Below are 16,312 nucleotides of genomic sequence, written 5' to 3' on the forward strand. Positions count from 1 at the left end.
ATTCTTATCCCTTTTTTTTTGGATAGAATTTCTAGTATTCAAAGCCAAATGTAGACTAAAATAGGACAGCAACTTTTATTTCATCAATTTCATGTATACTACGAATCTAATACATTAGAAGATATTTATGCCAATGAATCAAAACAATATCTAAATCCAAACAAACAACCGTGAATACACAACTGATTAAATTAAATCCTCCTCGTGGTGCTCAAAACGCCACAAGCATCAGCACTCCGAGCCCAAACGCAAACGCGAGTTTCTCCTGAATGCCGAGACCACCAACTCCTGCTGCCGAGCCCTGCCGGGTAGGAGCAAGTGCAGGTGAGACTCCGGATGGCGGTGAGTTGGGTTGAGATGGAGGAGGAGTCGCAGTTGGAGATGGAGGTGGAGGCGAAGAGCCGGGAGTGGGTGGGGTAGCTGGCGACGACTTTGCGGACACGTCGATTTGGACCTTCATGCCACCGGCGCAGTGACCTGGGATCCCACAGATGAAGTATCTGGTCCCGGGGGCGGTCAAAGCTACGACGGTGTTGCCACTGGCGTCTGTGGAGATTGGGTTGCTTGTTGTGCACGACCCATAGTTGCTCATGGTCACCTCGAGGACATTATGTTGGGTGGATGCATAATTGAATACTGCACATATCACAACAAATTTTGTGGTTAGTTTATGAAAATTTAGAAGAATTTACAGAGAGCTTGGATGATTAATTATGACTAAATACCTAAGTAAGATGTGAATGATAATAGATGCAAACATAAGGTGTTTTTAATAAATACAAACATACTGAGAAAATCTCCCGTGAGGAAGGTGATAGAGGAAACCCAGTTTGCGAAGTTGGTCTGGAGATCCCATGAACCGCCCGGTGCTCCGACGGTGTGATTTGTACCAACTGCGAGCTGAAAGATAGCTGCCATTGCCAAGGCTGCGATCAAAGCTTTTGCCATGTTTCCCATGTAAAGAGATGGGGAGGGAGCAGCAGGGGAGATCAAGAAAGGTGGCAGAGAAATACTAATTTGGCTGCGGAAAGAGAGTTTCCAAAGGAGAGAGAGAAGATGAACTCCTTAGATGCGGTGGTGTTGTGATTCTTGTATCGATTTTGTTGATATTTATAGACGGTGTTGAAGATTATTTTAGGACCGCGTCAAATGTGGATACACGTCTGGCAAATCAAAAGGGTTGTTGGGGATTGTTGAATTCCAAACTTGGTGGCTTGAGAGACTATGTCTTAGGGAATGGAAAAAGATATGGATGTGAGAACTCACGAAGAGGTCTCCTATGTGACTTTTTTAATATTTTAAATTGGAATGAGTCCATTATTTTCTTTGCTTTGGTGTTAGGTTTAAATATATGCAAAATATTTGAAGTATTTTATTTATGTATAGAGTATATCTATAAATTTTAATAAGATTTAGTTTCAAGACTTTTGAGATTTAAAACATTTAAGTCAATACGTTTACATAGAGATAAGTTCGAGACCATTAGAATGCACCTTATCGAATGTTTAAAAATATAGATATGTATTTTTAGCTGTTTGAACGCACTTGGGATGGAACTTTATAAAATCTAAAAATTTGTGAGAACTAATTTAACTTGAATTTAACTTTATTTATGGAAGATATATAAAAGTTATAATATCCTTTGAGAATAAGTTTTTAGAGAAACATTATATTTCTATCGACGAAGGTTTTTACTCATCTTCTACATCTAAAGGATTCATCTAAAGAGTCACCGAGATGAAAAATTAATTTCAAGGGAATTGTGAGGTATATTGATTAGAACTGTATCAAATAAAATCATTGAGATCAGTAAGTTATTTATAGACTATCTTATAAATTATAACAGCTTATTAGTGGTAAGTTTGGATTCGTAATTTTGTTATCAGTTTGAAGCAACACATACACCACCACTCCTCTCTCTTATCGTCATCCCTATCAAATTCATAACTGTGACTCCATCTCAGTTCATTCCCTATCCGTCATTGCCCCCATCCCTATTAACAGAGCTAACTAACAAAATCCCATAATCTTATTAAAAGAAACGAGCCCACTCTTCAGAACCATGCAAAGCCCGTTACCCCCATGGATCGAAACCAAGCCCATCCATGGAAGCACCAACCTGGCCTAAATCAGAAGCCATACTCTCTACTCTCCCCTTTGATAGAATAAATCAAACAAGATTACGATGGCCAATGCCGCCATCTTGATCCCCAACGAAAATTCTCCGCTGGACTTGTTCTGTGTGTGTGTGGTGGGTGGGTGGGGGGGGGATGACAATTCGACGAAACCTTTCAAGCTTCCTCCACAATACCGATGCCAACATTGTTCTTCCTTTAGTCAGGATCTTGCTCTCTAATCCTCTGTTTGACCATGCTATTATTATAGTTAGACCAAAAGACTTGCCATTTGAAATATTTGTAAGGAAAAAATATCTCTATCTGGAAAAAAACTAGTGTAGATTGCAGTTCAACTACATCCATAATCTTGATGTGAACTACTCTGCTGAGGACCTCTGCATCTTATCCTCTGATGATGAGATAGATCATCACAACCATCCTTAGGAGCTTAGGGCTGGACGAGGCCCCAGGGTCTGACAGGCTTAATACTCACTTCCTTCAAGCTCACTAGGATATTCTGAGGAGTGCAACCTGCAAGGCGATCGATCGATCTTCTGATCTGGGAGATGGGTAAAAATCTGAACGAGTCCTCATCCTTAAAAATGATGCTCCTTATTCGACTTTAGACTCATAAGTCTATTCAACACAATTACAAGCTCATTGCAAAGATCCATGCAGCAAGAATTAAGCCTCTTCTCAATGTCCTCATCTCTCCCTCTCAAAATGAGTGCTTAGAAGGCAAAAGGTAGACAATCATGTCCTAGCCCAAGAGACAATCAACTTCACAAAATCCTCTAAGAGCAAAATATGGAGCCGTTTTGCTCAAAGCTGATATGTCTAAGGCCTTGTCCTTCTTATGAAGCCCATTCACTCACTGCATCTTTACGGCCTCTCTCCCGGTGGAGATCAATGGGCATAAGGGGGAGAATACACAGTGGTTTGTTAAGACAACAATTTTACACAATTCTTTTGCTCTAAGTGGATCTTAATGTCTTATTAGCTAGCAGGAAGAATGTAAATGCTCGTCAACAAGGGATACCTCATCCCTATTTGGAAATTGAAGCAAGTTTTATATTTTCTGTGACTCTGGATTAATTGATAAACTGGAATTCATGCTATCAAATTGTAAGTACGAGTTAATTTTATTTTATAATAATCAGAACTCAATCTTATCCTTCCTGTGATATACTTTCAAGTATTCAGAGCCAAATGTAGAATAAAATAGGCGGGCCAGCCACTTTTATTTTCTTCAACCGCTTGTGAGCTACAAATCTGATGCATCAAAAATTATTTATGCAAATGAATAAAATATAATGTCGAAAGCCCCAAACAAAAACAACAGGTGGACATGTAATTGATAAAATTAAATCCTCCTCATAGTGCTCAAAACGCCACAAGCATCAGAACTCCGAGCCCGAACGCAAACGCAACCTTCTCCTGAACGCCGAGACCACTAACTCCTGCTGCCGAGCCCTGCGGGGGAGGAGCAAGTGCAGGTGAGACTCCGGATGGAGGTGAGTTGGTTTGAGATGGAGGAGTCGTAGTTGGAGATGGAGGTGGAGGTGGAGGTGGAGGAGAAGAGCCGGAAGTGGGTGGGGTGGCCGGCGCCGACTTTGCGGACACGTCGATTTGGACCTTCATGCCACCGGCGCAGTGACCTGGGATCCCACAGATGAAGTATCTGGTCCCGGGGGCGGTCAAAGCTACGACGGTGTTGCCGCTGGCGTCTGTGGAGATTGGGTTGCTTGTTGTGCACGACCCATAGTTGCTCATGGTCACCTCTAGGACATCATGTTGGCTGGATGAATACTTGAATACTGCACATATCACAACAAATTTTGTGGTTAGTTAATGAAAGGTTTTTTGATCTGCACATTTTGATTTTAATGCCTCAAAAATGAGTTCTTCTTCCATACCCTCTACCAAATTATGAGGAGCCGTTTATTAATTTTAAGGGTAAAATTAAGATTTCATAACATTCACCCCTTAAATCGGTTAGTTATCTCTCCGCTCTCTCTCTCCTTCGTGTCAAATTAAATTTGATCTTTGATCTCCATATTCTCTTTCTCAATTTTCTATTTAGTAACTCTGGTTGCAACTAAGGAGATAAAATCTGAACCTAAGTCTGATTCAGATCGAAAACTCTCTCCATAGAGATAGGCTTCCAAATCCGAGTCAAACATTACGTATTAGATATTTGTTTGGCAGTGACTCACGAGGCCTAATATGCTCCTTTTTCTAATCCTTAACTAATTAACTACTTAGCTCATAATGACTTATTAAACTATGTTGGAGCCGGTACCAGGAAAGCATATGAAAACTAGCTTAGTTTTAGTTGCCCCATATATGAGTCAAATTAAGTATTAATATAAAATTATCTTAATATCTCTAAGTAATTTTTAAGATTAAGATTAAGGTATTTTACATATTTCAGGAGTTGGAGTTGAATGATAAGTGTCACTGTTGAGTTGGTGTGAACAGTAATAAATAAATAAATAAAATAAAATTTCTTTTAAAAAACAAAAAGACCCGAAGCTTACTGAGAAAATCTCCGGTGAGGAAACTGATAGAGGAAGCCCAGTTTGTGAAGTTGGTCTGGAGATCCCATGAACCGGCCGGTGCTCCGACGGTGTAATTTGTGCCAACGGCGAGCTGAAAGATAGCTGCCATCGCCAAGGCTGCGATCAAAGCTTTCGCCATGTTCCCCATGTAAAGAGATGGAAGGAGCAGCAGAGGAGATCAACAAAGGCTTTCCAGAAGAGGAGAGCAAGAAATGGTAATGGTGGTGGTGTTGTGATTCTTGCATCGGTTTGTTGATATTTATAGACCGTGTGGACATACTCACATGTGAATACGTCTGGCAAATCAACGGGGTTGTTGGACGTTGAATTCCAACGTTGCTAAGCCAATTGTCTTGGATAGTGGAAACGTTATGGGTGTGGAAGCCAGGAGGAGATCTCCTACGTGATTTTTTATTTAAATTTTAAAATGGTTTAAATTGGAAAAAGTCGTAAGGACGAAAAATCGACGGCTTTATTTTGAGCCAAGTCTTTGATGATTGGTCTTCCAAGAAACTAGCAGAGACTTGGGCGCGTCTTTCACACGTTTTTATATTTGAAGTATTAGTTTTTTTTAACTTTATTTCTTTAAAAAAACACACACACACACACACGCACTCCGAGTAAACCATCTAGATATTTTTGTAAATTCGAGGTGTTAATCGAAAATAAAGCTAACAGATGAGGGCCAGAATGGAAATACATAGGGTGTGGACCGTAAATTTTGTGAAGTTGAAGGGTGTGATATATTAGGGCCAAGCTCTTGTCAATCGAGGACATCTGGATCGAGTCAACTGTTACGTTTAGGTCAATGCCGGAGTAGGTAGAACCGTAGAAGTGTGGAACTTCGCACCTCTGGCTTTGACTGGATGCAGTGCACTGTGCACAGCAGCCACGTATTCTAACACAAATCTCTTCTAGAAGTTATAATTGGAAGTCTTACGTAATCTGTGACGCCAAAAGATTAGGACCATCGAAAGCTACTTAATCTTTTGCCGATTACCGAGGTTATTATTTTGAAAAGATAGCTTTCTGGCAGACTGTCCATCTATTCTTGCAAGTCGTCACCGTCTTGACATATCTTGCCGGCATAAAACGTCACCCAACTGCCCAACTATTTAAGAAAAGAAAATATACGGTGAATGATACCTTCATCTTATCCTCTTGTTTAATTAAGGAACATCAAATGATGCGAGCTTCGACCTTTTCTCTCTGAATTCTGACACCAAATATTTTTCTCGAGGAAAAAGAAGCAAGAAATATTATGATAGGCAAGTCAAATTAGAACCGAAAATTCACTCCTCCTGAGCTGAAAGCTTATGATTGATGGCAAGAAACAGTGGCACGAGCTACAGTGAAGAAAACATTGAGCACTCTGGCACGGAGAAAGAAAGTAAAGTAATAATGTATTAACTTTACAAAGACTTGAAATTAGTCCTAATTTCATCCTGCCTCTCGACCGCCGCGATAAGAAACTCTTTCAGCCCATAGCAGCATAAATTATTCACTTGTGTGGAACAGGAATCACATTTCAGTCTTATTTACGATATAAAAAAACATCTCAATAAGGGGGTAGCAATTAGGTTGAGTTTGACGTGTTTAGATAGTCGAGTTATGGTAATACAAACATGAAACAATCTATCTATTAAATGGATTAAAAAATTTAAACACGAGTATAACTTGTTCATTAATCAGATTATCCTCGTCATAATTCATAAATGAGTTATTTGGTAACATAAATTATTCATAACTTTTATAAATTATTCAAATTATAAATATATTTATTAAGATTGTATATATATTTATTTGAATTATAAACATATTCTCTATATATTATAAATAGGTTAATTAAATTATAAATAAATAATTGTGTCGTAAACAGATTGGTAGGTCGGTTCATAAATGAGTTAATAAAACTAAGATAATGAACACGAACATAATCCATTTGATAATTGAATTAGACGAATTGATCAGTTCATAACCTAAATTCGATAAGACTAAGTTTAAAATCTGTTGCCGTATCAGTTTATTGGATTTGATCGATTTTTGCCCCCTATAATCACAGTGCCTTCGTGGGAGAAATATGCATGTACGAGGGGACAGATTCACATTATGAACTCAGTCCAGGTCAGATTAACTCATCCTGCGGAAAGGAGACCAGTTGCTGGCTTGCTGCTCACAGGACCTGAAAGTACCATTTGAAGATGAAGTACCATATAAGATGTAGCAACATTGTCAAATTGCAAGACATCCAACGAAGAAGAATGAGAAACAAGCACGAAAGTACATTTGATAATTGACATCAATATGAGTAGCAGTGCCATAGACCCATAACTAAGGAAAATGGAATTGAATATTATGATTGAGAATATGCAGTAGCCTTATTCTAACTGAAGGGAATTAAAGAGACCTTTTTTTTCCAATATAGTGAAAAATTCAAACATCAACAACTTAACAATCCATTAGGAACAAATTATCCAATAAGCGATAGCACAATCAGTTACAGCATAACACAATTAGTAAACGGGCATACCTTCGGCATATAATAAACGCAGTAAATATGTTACAGAAGCAACCTCAAGTCAAAGTTGAGAAGTCGTTTTTGGCATTATCACTACTAATTGGTAAAAGATTATGCATATATCATATTTCTATGTGTATGCAACTTTCCTGACAGGTATTCCACAGACAAACATCAAGAAACGTCTTTTTAACAAATGTAATCCTTTCTTGAATAGAATAATTTGATCAAACACTAACTCAGGCTTAACTGATAGAAGAAGTACAGATAACATGAGAAGCTCGAGTATGTACAAACTTTGGAAGTTAGAAAAATAAAATTGCAAAAGAACATTATATTTGGGGAAAAAAAGAATGATGTATTGCCTTAAGAAAAAGACTAAAACATAATATTGGCAAACACTGCATGGTACACTATGAATATAATGGAAATGTGGAATATGTCAACAAGTTTAAGCAGTAAAGAACCTTGTAAGTAATTTTTTTGCAGAACTCTACATGTATAGCAATATCCAGTTACTATCTATGGTTGCATGGCAATCAACTCATTATCTTTACATTTCCTGATATCTATCTTCATGATAAATCCTGAGGATGAAGGCAAAACATCGCAACAGTGTCGCCTTGAAGCCTGCAAATATTAAAAGAAAATTGAAGAGGAGAACATAACATCTTATAGGATCTGAAATCAAAGGATTATGGAAGAGAAGCAGAGATATGTTGTAGTACCTTTCCAACTGTATCATTAAGTCTCTGAGAGGACACTCTGATTAATAAAGGACTCCTAGTTGAGTTGGGGATCAGCGAGCATTTTCTCCAAAAATGCCTACTGTAATTGCTTTCAATTTTATCCTTACCAGCAGACACACTTTTTAAGAAGAAAATAGCAGGCCTTTTACACTGGTCTCTGGAGTATTCCTTGCTATTGAACATATACACATCTGAAGAAGTATTACGACTTCTTTTCCATTGAGTAAATGTCTTTGGTACAGAAAGAAGGTCAGTAAGCACCAGATTTCCTTCAAACAACTGAACCACATATCCCCAGGAAATTGAAAGTGTCCGTGATTTCAAGCGGTCATAACAAACTGTTTGCTGCAAAATCCTGCCTGGATCAGCATTCACAGCTTCAAAGAAATGCTTTAGTGCCATTGTTTGATTCATGTCAGGGTACAGTGAGTTGACAAAATCAAGATGATGAAGTGATACCAATGGCGCCAATGGATGTGCAGACAGAAGACCAGAAATGTCTCCACGAAGGTCAACCTGGTCATTGAAAACCGAATGGTTGAGTTGAAATTGATGCCACAAATGCAAACTGCTGCTATTTATGTCTAGATTGTCCATAGAGATAGCTGATTGCTCCATAATATTCTTTTTCTCAGTGTCCAAATTTTTTTAACATCTCAGTCATTTCCACTATTCAGCTAATGCAACTTTTATTTTCAATCAAAACCTATGAACATCTAATATCTGGACTTAAGGACAAAGTGAGCAATGTTTATTTTCTTGGGTTTGCTTAAAAGGAGAGAGGGAGTAGGGGTTATGTGAGTTGGGGTTGGACATACTAAAATATTAGAGTCAGTTTGATGAGCAAAGGGTGGGTTGGAGGAAGACGATCAGGTCTGAATGTTGTATGTTTTTGGAAGTAATATTACAAAAGCATAGTAGGTAAGGGAGGAGGAGATAACAGCACTTCAATGATTCATGATTCATGATTCATGAAAAAGAAAAATAGGCTGCTACCAAAATTAGAATGAGACCTCATGAGAAATCAAGTAATCAATGACTGTTTAGAAGGTTCATTAGGAAAGCATATCATACCTATACACCTCAATCAGTGGTTTTTCTTCTCCTCTTTTTTATTATATATATTTTTTTCTCTCACCTCCACTAAATCGTCTTTCCTTAGCTGAAATTTCAAAATTGGCAAAGTGCAATATAGCTCACTGAATATAAACGCAAGTAGCATGGAGAAACATATGACGGAATTTAACCATTTCATTCACATCGTCATGCTAAAAACTCAAAATCATCTCCAAGCTCTATCACATGCGTAATTGAAGTTCACTAAAGTCTTCATCTTCATCAACTACGCATGTCGCCAAAATAAATATCAACTAACGAAGCAAAAATGATGATAAATTCAGATGAACAAAAAGCAAAGAAACAAGGAGAGTCCTTTACCTGATGGAATCCAGGTTCATGAGTGAGCTCCACCCCAAGCTCCGCCAAGCAAGCAAAGATCCTCGCATCACTCCCATACAGATGCGGGTACCTCACGAGGCACGAATCCAAAACGTTCGCCAAAACCCTAGCCAGGGGATAGCTAATCGCGATCCCGGCTCCCCCAAACGCCATCCCAAACGAATGCTTTACATTCTGCTCCACGATCTCCGACCTTCCCCCGATGTACCACCATCCTTCCCAGTCGTACTTCGCCAGGGTTCCGACCAGGTTCTCGAGCACAAACACCGTGTCGTCATCCCCGAGCACTATCCACCTCACCTCGCTGTCCCCAGCGATCTCGACGAGTTCCTTAACAATGCGGGCGACGCGGATGGCGGACCGGCGGCCGCCCTTGTAGGAGTAGGGAAAGCGGGAGGTGTCGGCGGAGACGCTAGTAGGGGGAAGGGTGTGATCAACGCCGCCAGATGCGGAGGAGTTGAGGGGGGAGTCGAGGAAGACGATGCCGCGAGCGAGGCCGGGGCGCCACCAGAGGCGGAGGAGTTCCTTCCGGCGAGGCCATGATTTGGAGGAGGAAGCGATCCCGAAAAGGAGGTGACGGAGGGAGGTGGGCGACGGCGACGGAGGAGAGGAGGCGGCGGAGGTGACGGTGAAGGAGGTGGGCGACGAGCGAAGGAGGAGGAGGAGGAGGAAGAGGAGAAGGGAGAAGGAGGTGAGGAGGAGGAGAGTTTGGAGGCGGGTGGAGAAGAAGTAGAGGAACATTTGGAGTAGGGGTACAGTGCAGTGGGATTTGGAGTGGGGACGACACGGAAGGAATCAGTTGAAGGTCTAATAGATAGATATTTCCTCCTAGCTTTGGTCTTGGTGAGAAGCAAATAATGCATGGCTTTCTTGTTTTTTTATTTCTTTTGCATATATATATATATATATATATATCCATTCCAAGATCCTTACTCGCATATGTCAGACAGGGAGTCAAATGATAAAATATAAAACTAGTCTACTTTCCCTCTTGGGATTAACCCAAATTGGATGTCCTTAAATTATATCTATCTATCTATAAAATCTTCCAAACAGAGTCACTAGAAATTCCATATTATTTCTAACAACAAGAGAAGAACTGCAAGAATTGATGCAACTCATCAAAATTGAGAAAGTTAACCATATACCTTTCAATCACTTATTTCAATTCATAGCTGGTACAGTAAGCAAGGTTGAATCTATTGTTTTGTTTTAACAGCAGTCACCTCACCTCATTGAATCCTTCAAGAGGTTATAATCAAACCATCGAAAATTGTAAATGATCCAACCAAAAGAGAACATTGTGTGGGATTCAGGAGAAAAGGATACAATCATTGACCCTTGAATTCACATTTCTTTCAGAATTAGATAGTAGGAGTACAATAAGGAGAAGGCACAGATGCAGAATACTGCAAGTTCACAGAAAGCATGAGTTGGTTACATTATGGGATAAAGCCATAAACAAATCTGAACTCTGTTAGACACTAATCTGATGACTTGTGCAATCTAATCCTGCATGAACTTAATACCTGCAAGCTGCAAATGTGTGTATCAACTTCCTCAAAGATGTCATGTAAAACATATGCTAGTTGGCCATTCAGACTTGCTAACATGCCCAAGGACGGCATAATCTACATGAAATCAGAAGAATCGCGGTAGTAGAAGGCAGTTCAATCTCCCATCCATCGCTCCATCAATAAGACCTTACTGCCATTTTACTTCGGTTATCATAGAAGAGAACTGATCTCTAACTAGAATGATGACACAACTCATGGGACTGCATCCCAACGCCATATCGAGCCATCCTCGCAACAGCTGAGTATGGTACTGCAGCAAACAAAATTTTGAAATTTATGGTCAATGTTCTACATATAGTAGATGATAAAGCAAGGGAAGATGTTTGGTGAGAGCTCAGTACCTTCCATCAAATGATGTGGCTGTCTGCCTTATTGGAGATTTGCATTGAGCATGAGCTAGCCTGAAACAATGTGGTTGATTAAAAAAGCTACTAGAGTTAGTTGAATGACACAATAGCAGCTTAGATGATGGAAAAAGAAGTTGGAAGCCAAAATTACCTAGCTATAAGAACGGGTGGACTCGACTGAAGCTCCCAAACATAAATTTTTCCTTCACGGTTCCCTGTTTAATAGAAAACCTGGAATAAGCCTCTTAACTCTTAAAAAAAGAGGGGTTATGCAGTTATGCTTTTAAATAGTTACCCATTCACATAGTCATGATAGAAAACAAAATTAACTTTTTGGACCTTCTGGTCATTCAAAGTCTTTCTAGTTGTCTTAGAGAAGGATATTCAGTCTTTCTAGTTATGTCAACTGAATATTCATAGATCACTCCCGTTGTTAATTTCCATGACAATATCCTTGTACTCATTGGACATTTAATTTTTTTAAAATACAAAAAGAACATTTTCTTATCCTTGATTATACTTTAACATGACGTTTTACATGTCTAGAAAGATCATCAATAGAAGTTCAATAAGCATTAACAATATGATTCCATGTTGAAGATTCCTTTAACATCTAAGGTTGATGAAAACTATGAAGTATCCAAGGTTTGATTTTTTTGAACTCAAGATCGACTCCTGGGGTCAATTCATGACTATACATGGATGCTATTGTGCCACCATTACAAATTAATAATACCTTGCCCCAGTGATCAGAGGGACTACTGAGACTATTGTAACTGTAGGAATAAATATGCCCTATTTCTATTAGTAGAAGTGAGTTTCATGCACCTCTCAATATTGGAGTTCCAAAGTCAATAATGGTACTCAATATTGCTACAACCATTGGACCGCTTATCTATTTGATCTGTTTCTTGTGAATAGAGATTATATAATTCAGAAGAGACCAAAATGAGGTGCAATCCTCTTCTGTTGTGACGTAAAAGACCATAGACTTCTAGTTGAATTACCAGACACTCTGGACGCATAAATAGTCATACATTAAATTATGAAATCACACTAGGATCATTTCAGTAACCAGTTTGTTGAACTTTCAGTTGTGGAACAATGTCTAATATGAGATTGTGAATCCACATGAATGTCGTGGACCTTCAGAAATATGGGTATGCTGTATAGAACATGAAAATGTCTGCATGTAGTTCATTTGAACTTGCTACAAAATGATAAGAGAAGAATAAAGGAAAAAGAATATTGTGTACAAAATTTTGGAAGTGGGCTTTGGGTGCATAATCTATATGATCAGCAAATGATTGCAAGAATAAGGTATTAAAAGAACAATCAACTTGAATATGATAAAAGATACATGTTACCTATTGCTGCTGCATTATAGTGAAAATCACATGAAAACTTGATGAACCAAATATCACACTCAGGCACAGGATATTTCTGAAGAATATCAACAGCACCCTACATGGAATTTAAACAAATCTATCACTCATCTAGATATACAAAAACTGAAAGTGCAAATGAAAGACATCTTCCATTATCAAAAATGGCTTTAGAACACACATAACTGGTTTAAGAAAAACATATGTGGAAACAAATAAGTAGAAAATTTAGCATCCTCGTATAAGGAATTGCATAATTTCTGACCTCACCAGGACTTTGTTCCTTTGTTTTTGGCTCCCATAAGACAATTTCATTGTCAACACTCTGTATTTTCAAAGTAGCATGCATCAGTTGGTTTCACGACATAGGTAATCATCAAACTGGAACTAATTATCTTGGTCAAAAAAAAGAACTTGATGACAGCGAACCAATAACCAAGGGATGCAGCTAGATATAAAAAGTTTACCAACTAATGCATATACTCCATCAGACAATAATCTATGCAAGAAGTTACCTTTGACAAGACAAAATCACCGAGCCACCTAGTGCAGTCAACATAGTTAGAGTGGACGGAGACAATGAAGACCTGAAACAGTTGGAGTCAAGATCCCATATGAACAAATCTAATGCAAGCTTTACTTCTAAAAAGGACAAGGATGTTTAATACTAACTGGAAACTGGACATATTTAGTGGGAAATTTTGATGGAAGGTCAGTCCATGTAAATGATTTCTCAACATATGTCCAGAACTCTGCACAAGCAAACCAATGTCATTATACAATTATTATACAGCAAACCTAAATCAGAAAAATTATTATGACTAGTGCTTACTTACCTTTCATTGACCAAATCTTAACAGTATTATCCATACCACAGCTTGCTATCCGATAAATGTCAGAGGGATGGAAATCCTACAAAACAACAAGACCAAGAAGAAAGACAATTACTCTATGTTGGTGATCATTGACACAGATATCAAAAGAGAAAAAGAAAAAAAATTCGATGCACTTACAACACTCAAAACTTCATTTCTGTGACCCCCTGCTCCAGCAAAAATCAGTACACAGATTCCTGTGTGCACATTCCATAGCCTAACAGATTCATCCTATGCAAAAAAATATATATATATTCTAAGAATCAGAAGCATGAGAGCATCAAAGATCTGCAACTATGATCAGACAGTGTCTTCATCTACCTTACTGGCAGACAAAACAAGAGAAGGTTTCAGTGCTTGTGTCCTAATTTCATTTATCGAGTCCCCATGGCCAACAAAACTCTGCAAGCATATTTGCATAACAGCAATGAAATAAGATATTAGCTTTCAGATGCATGTAGTTACTAGTTAGATCATCTATTTCATAACACAATCATATCAAGAAAGAGGTAATGTCTTAATGAACAGAACTTGCATTTCCGTAGTGCTGCTCGCTTCCCCCTTCTTAAAGATAGTTATAGCAAAGATATTTTCAAAGATTTATATTTTATGCCTAAATGTGCATTATCTCAATGCCCAGAGTGCTGTAAGAACAGTTGGGAAGTAGAATGCACCTGATCCATGCTGTCCCTTTCCTCATGGGCTTCTTTATAATTAAAATCAGATCAAGAAAAGGGATAGCAAATACCTTGTGTATCTTCTCGGTGCCGGCATTGATAACTCGGATGATCCCATTGCTTCCACCCGCAACCAACAATGGAGTCCCATCAATATCGCATGCCCAACTCAAAGTATAGAACGATTCATCCTTCTGAACTACAAAAAACCGTTACCATCATCAGAAAATAACATAATCCCATTTCAAACAGCTTTTCCACTGTGCGATCAACTCCAGATCAGATAAACACCATAACATCTGATTTACTAATAAAAAAAACCCAAACTACAATTAGAATCAAAATCAAAAGTATAAAACAATTTCCTCCTTGAATCTTACATCTTCGTCGACATAAGCTTGCAGGACGGCAATAAGACCCCCTTCAAGGCAACGGTACACAGTAACCTACAAAAAAAATTAAAACTTTCAATCAAAATCTCAATCACAAACACAAGTAAACATCCAACGTATGGAGAAAACCCAGATGAGATCAGAAGAAATTACACGGAGAAAAGAGAAATAAGAGAGACCCGTCAGCAAGAAGAGGGGAAGTTTGGAGGTACCCTGTTGCCGCCGACGGTGGCGAAGACGTCGTAGTAGCGAGCGTCGACAAAATTGAAGGCGATAGCGTAGAGAGGCCTCTTCCCCTCGTGGAGGCGGTTGCTTACCTTGTAATCCCTCTTCTTCGACGCTGTTAGCGAGCCCACCGCCGCCTCACAACCCAGTCCACACTTCGCCATCGACGATGTATCGAGCTTCCAATTCGGCTTGAACTCCTCTTCAAATTATGGACTTTGGGCCTTGGGGGCCTGGGGGGTGGGGCGAAAGCAACAAGCTTTACTTTTTAACTCCGGTTATTTATGGCAAAACGTTGTTTTGTTGATAGATAGGCTGCGATTACTTGGATCATATGCTCTACGACTACGGATCATATCATTATATGCCTTACTTAAAACCTAAACCAAATTTATATTTCACTTAGGAAAAGTAATATTTTTGGTTCCTTTGATATTTTATAGATTCGATTCCTCTCAGTGACTTATCAAAACTTTGTTGATTAGTTATGAGGTTGGTCTATCATGATTTGACTCAAACTACTAATTTGATTACCCTAATTGAGAAACACTATTATTACATTAGGGGCGGGCTTCTTTAACTGATTGTTTCAGCGAGGGCAATCCTAGTCATCGAGTGCGTAATTGCCACATCAACAATGGCAAACGCTCAATCCCACCCTTTATCAAGCATCTTATCACTATCTCATGGCATTATAAGTTATCATGATCTTCTCAACGTTTTATATCGAATGCTTTACTTCAACCTTAACGGCTAAAAAAAAAATATAAACTCCTTTTTCTTCCTTGTACATATATTTCACTTAGGAAATATGATTTTTTTTTTTTTGTTCTAATTTCTCTGATATGTTATAGATTTGATTCCTCTTAGCAATTTATTTTACTTTTGCTGATTGGTTATGATGTTGAGTCTATTCAGGATGTAATGATTTAACTTAAACTACTGATTCGATTACACTAGATGAAAAACACTTGTACAATCTGTGTAGATGATACTAACATTTCTCCTAATCATTGAGAGGTTTTTCCCCGTCTTCTTCGATGCTTTCTCCCCCTTCCCTTCTCTCCTATTTTTCACTTCTTCCTCTTCCCAATTTTTTTCTCTCTTCTTTTTCTCTCTTTGGCTTGTTCCTTTTTGTTGCCGCCCCTTCCCGTCAATTGTTATGCTTCCTTATAGCCGCTTTTCTTTCTGCACCAACACTTGCTCCCCCACCTTGCTCTCTTTCTTTTTCCTTCTCCACCTTCAAAGCTCACTGCCCCCACTTTCCACCTTCCGAGCTCACTGTCCCTTATTCCCCTCCTTTCTCTGCTCTCTACCTAAAGCCACTCGCATAGCTAGGAGACCCGACTTTGGCGATGGTGTTACCTTCCCTAATGTCGTCGCTGTTGAGGGATTCGTTGGCTATAGCTCACCATAATGCCCTCCCCATCC

The 16,312-nt window shown here is 38.9% G+C and overlaps 4 protein-coding genes across 5 annotated transcripts; all 4 read right to left on the bottom strand.

The window, feature by feature from the left end:
* Positions 1-51: 51 nt before the first annotated feature.
* On the bottom strand, positions 52-1,088 carry LOC140770353 (mavicyanin-like). The gene is made up of 2 exons (XM_073111506.1): positions 789-1,088; positions 52-636 (listed from the first exon to the last, which is right to left on the bottom strand). The coding sequence occupies exons 1-2, from the start codon at positions 955-957 to the stop codon at positions 212-214; spliced, it is 594 nt and encodes a 197-aa protein (XP_072967607.1). The 5' UTR covers positions 958-1,088; the 3' UTR covers positions 52-211.
* A 2,241-nt stretch (positions 1,089-3,329) lies between these two features.
* On the bottom strand, positions 3,330-4,919 carry LOC140770352 (stellacyanin-like). The gene is made up of 2 exons (XM_073111505.1): positions 4,658-4,919; positions 3,330-3,934 (listed from the first exon to the last, which is right to left on the bottom strand). The coding sequence occupies exons 1-2, from the start codon at positions 4,824-4,826 to the stop codon at positions 3,501-3,503; spliced, it is 603 nt and encodes a 200-aa protein (XP_072967606.1). The 5' UTR covers positions 4,827-4,919; the 3' UTR covers positions 3,330-3,500.
* Positions 4,920-6,668: 1,749 nt separating this feature from the next.
* LOC140770148 (uncharacterized) lies at positions 6,669-10,270 on the bottom strand. 2 transcript variants are annotated; one of them, XR_012106007.1, is made up of 4 exons: positions 9,383-10,270; positions 7,925-8,461; positions 7,664-7,826; positions 6,669-6,860 (listed from the first exon to the last, which is right to left on the bottom strand). XR_012106007.1 is itself a non-coding variant. In XM_073111171.1 (3 exons), the coding sequence occupies exons 1-3, from the start codon at positions 10,142-10,144 to the stop codon at positions 7,719-7,721; spliced, it is 1,407 nt and encodes a 468-aa protein (XP_072967272.1). In that variant the 5' UTR covers positions 10,145-10,270; the 3' UTR covers positions 7,463-7,718. The 2 variants fall into 2 exon arrangements, 1 of the variants encoding a protein (XP_072967272.1); XM_073111171.1 differs by lacking the exon at positions 6,669-6,860 and having other exon boundaries at positions 7,463-7,826.
* Positions 10,271-10,714: 444 nt separating this feature from the next.
* On the bottom strand, positions 10,715-15,152 carry LOC140770149 (polycomb group protein FIE1). The gene is made up of 13 exons (XM_073111173.1): positions 14,869-15,152; positions 14,645-14,710; positions 14,336-14,458; positions 13,909-13,989; positions 13,726-13,818; positions 13,549-13,624; positions 13,385-13,464; positions 13,228-13,299; positions 12,978-13,037; positions 12,695-12,791; positions 11,479-11,542; positions 11,322-11,381; positions 10,715-11,230 (listed from the first exon to the last, which is right to left on the bottom strand). Exons 1-13 carry the CDS (start codon positions 15,043-15,045, stop codon positions 11,173-11,175), a joined length of 1,107 nt encoding a protein of 368 aa, XP_072967274.1. The 5' UTR covers positions 15,046-15,152; the 3' UTR covers positions 10,715-11,172.
* Positions 15,153-16,312: the final 1,160 nt, after the last annotated feature.

The sequence above is a fragment of the Typha angustifolia genome, chromosome 11 (assembly GCF_048772165.1).
Source record: "Typha angustifolia cultivar Huaian chromosome 11, ASM4877216v1, whole genome shotgun sequence".
Taxonomy (NCBI): Eukaryota; Viridiplantae; Streptophyta; class Magnoliopsida; order Poales; family Typhaceae; genus Typha; species Typha angustifolia.

What these genes read in the sequence shown, in the direction of transcription:
- LOC140770148 (XM_073111171.1), bottom strand. Translation starts at nt 10,144, where the DNA reads ATGTTCCTCTACTTCTTCTCCACCCGCCTCCAAACTCTCCTCCTCCTC. An exon ending in ATGAACCTGGATTCCATCAG is followed by an intron (nt 8,462 to 9,382) that starts GTAAAGGACTCT and finishes TTCAATGACCAG; the next exon opens with GTTGACCTTCGTGGAGACAT. An exon ending in TTAATGATACAGTTGGAAAG is followed by an intron (nt 7,827 to 7,924) that starts GTACTACAACAT and finishes TAATATTTGCAG; the next exon opens with GCTTCAAGGCGACACTGTTG.
- LOC140770149 (XM_073111173.1), bottom strand. Translation starts at nt 15,045, where the DNA reads ATGGCGAAGTGTGGACTGGGTTGTGAGGCGGCGGTGGGCTCGCTAACA. An exon ending in TAAGATTTGGTCAATGAAAG is followed by an intron (nt 13,465 to 13,548) that starts GTAAGTAAGCAC and finishes TTGCTTGTGCAG; the next exon opens with AGTTCTGGACATATGTTGAG. An exon ending in CCACCCGTTCTTATAGCTAG is followed by an intron (nt 11,382 to 11,478) that starts GTAATTTTGGCT and finishes ACATTGTTTCAG; the next exon opens with GCTAGCTCATGCTCAATGCA.
- LOC140770352 (XM_073111505.1), bottom strand. Translation starts at nt 4,826, where the DNA reads ATGGGGAACATGGCGAAAGCTTTGATCGCAGCCTTGGCGATGGCAGCT. An exon ending in CCTCACCGGAGATTTTCTCA is followed by an intron (nt 3,935 to 4,657) that starts GTAAGCTTCGGG and finishes TGATATGTGCAG; the next exon opens with TATTCAAGTATTCATCCAGC.
- LOC140770353 (XM_073111506.1), bottom strand. Translation starts at nt 957, where the DNA reads ATGGGAAACATGGCAAAAGCTTTGATCGCAGCCTTGGCAATGGCAGCT. An exon ending in CCTCACGGGAGATTTTCTCA is followed by an intron (nt 637 to 788) that starts GTATGTTTGTAT and finishes TGATATGTGCAG; the next exon opens with TATTCAATTATGCATCCACC.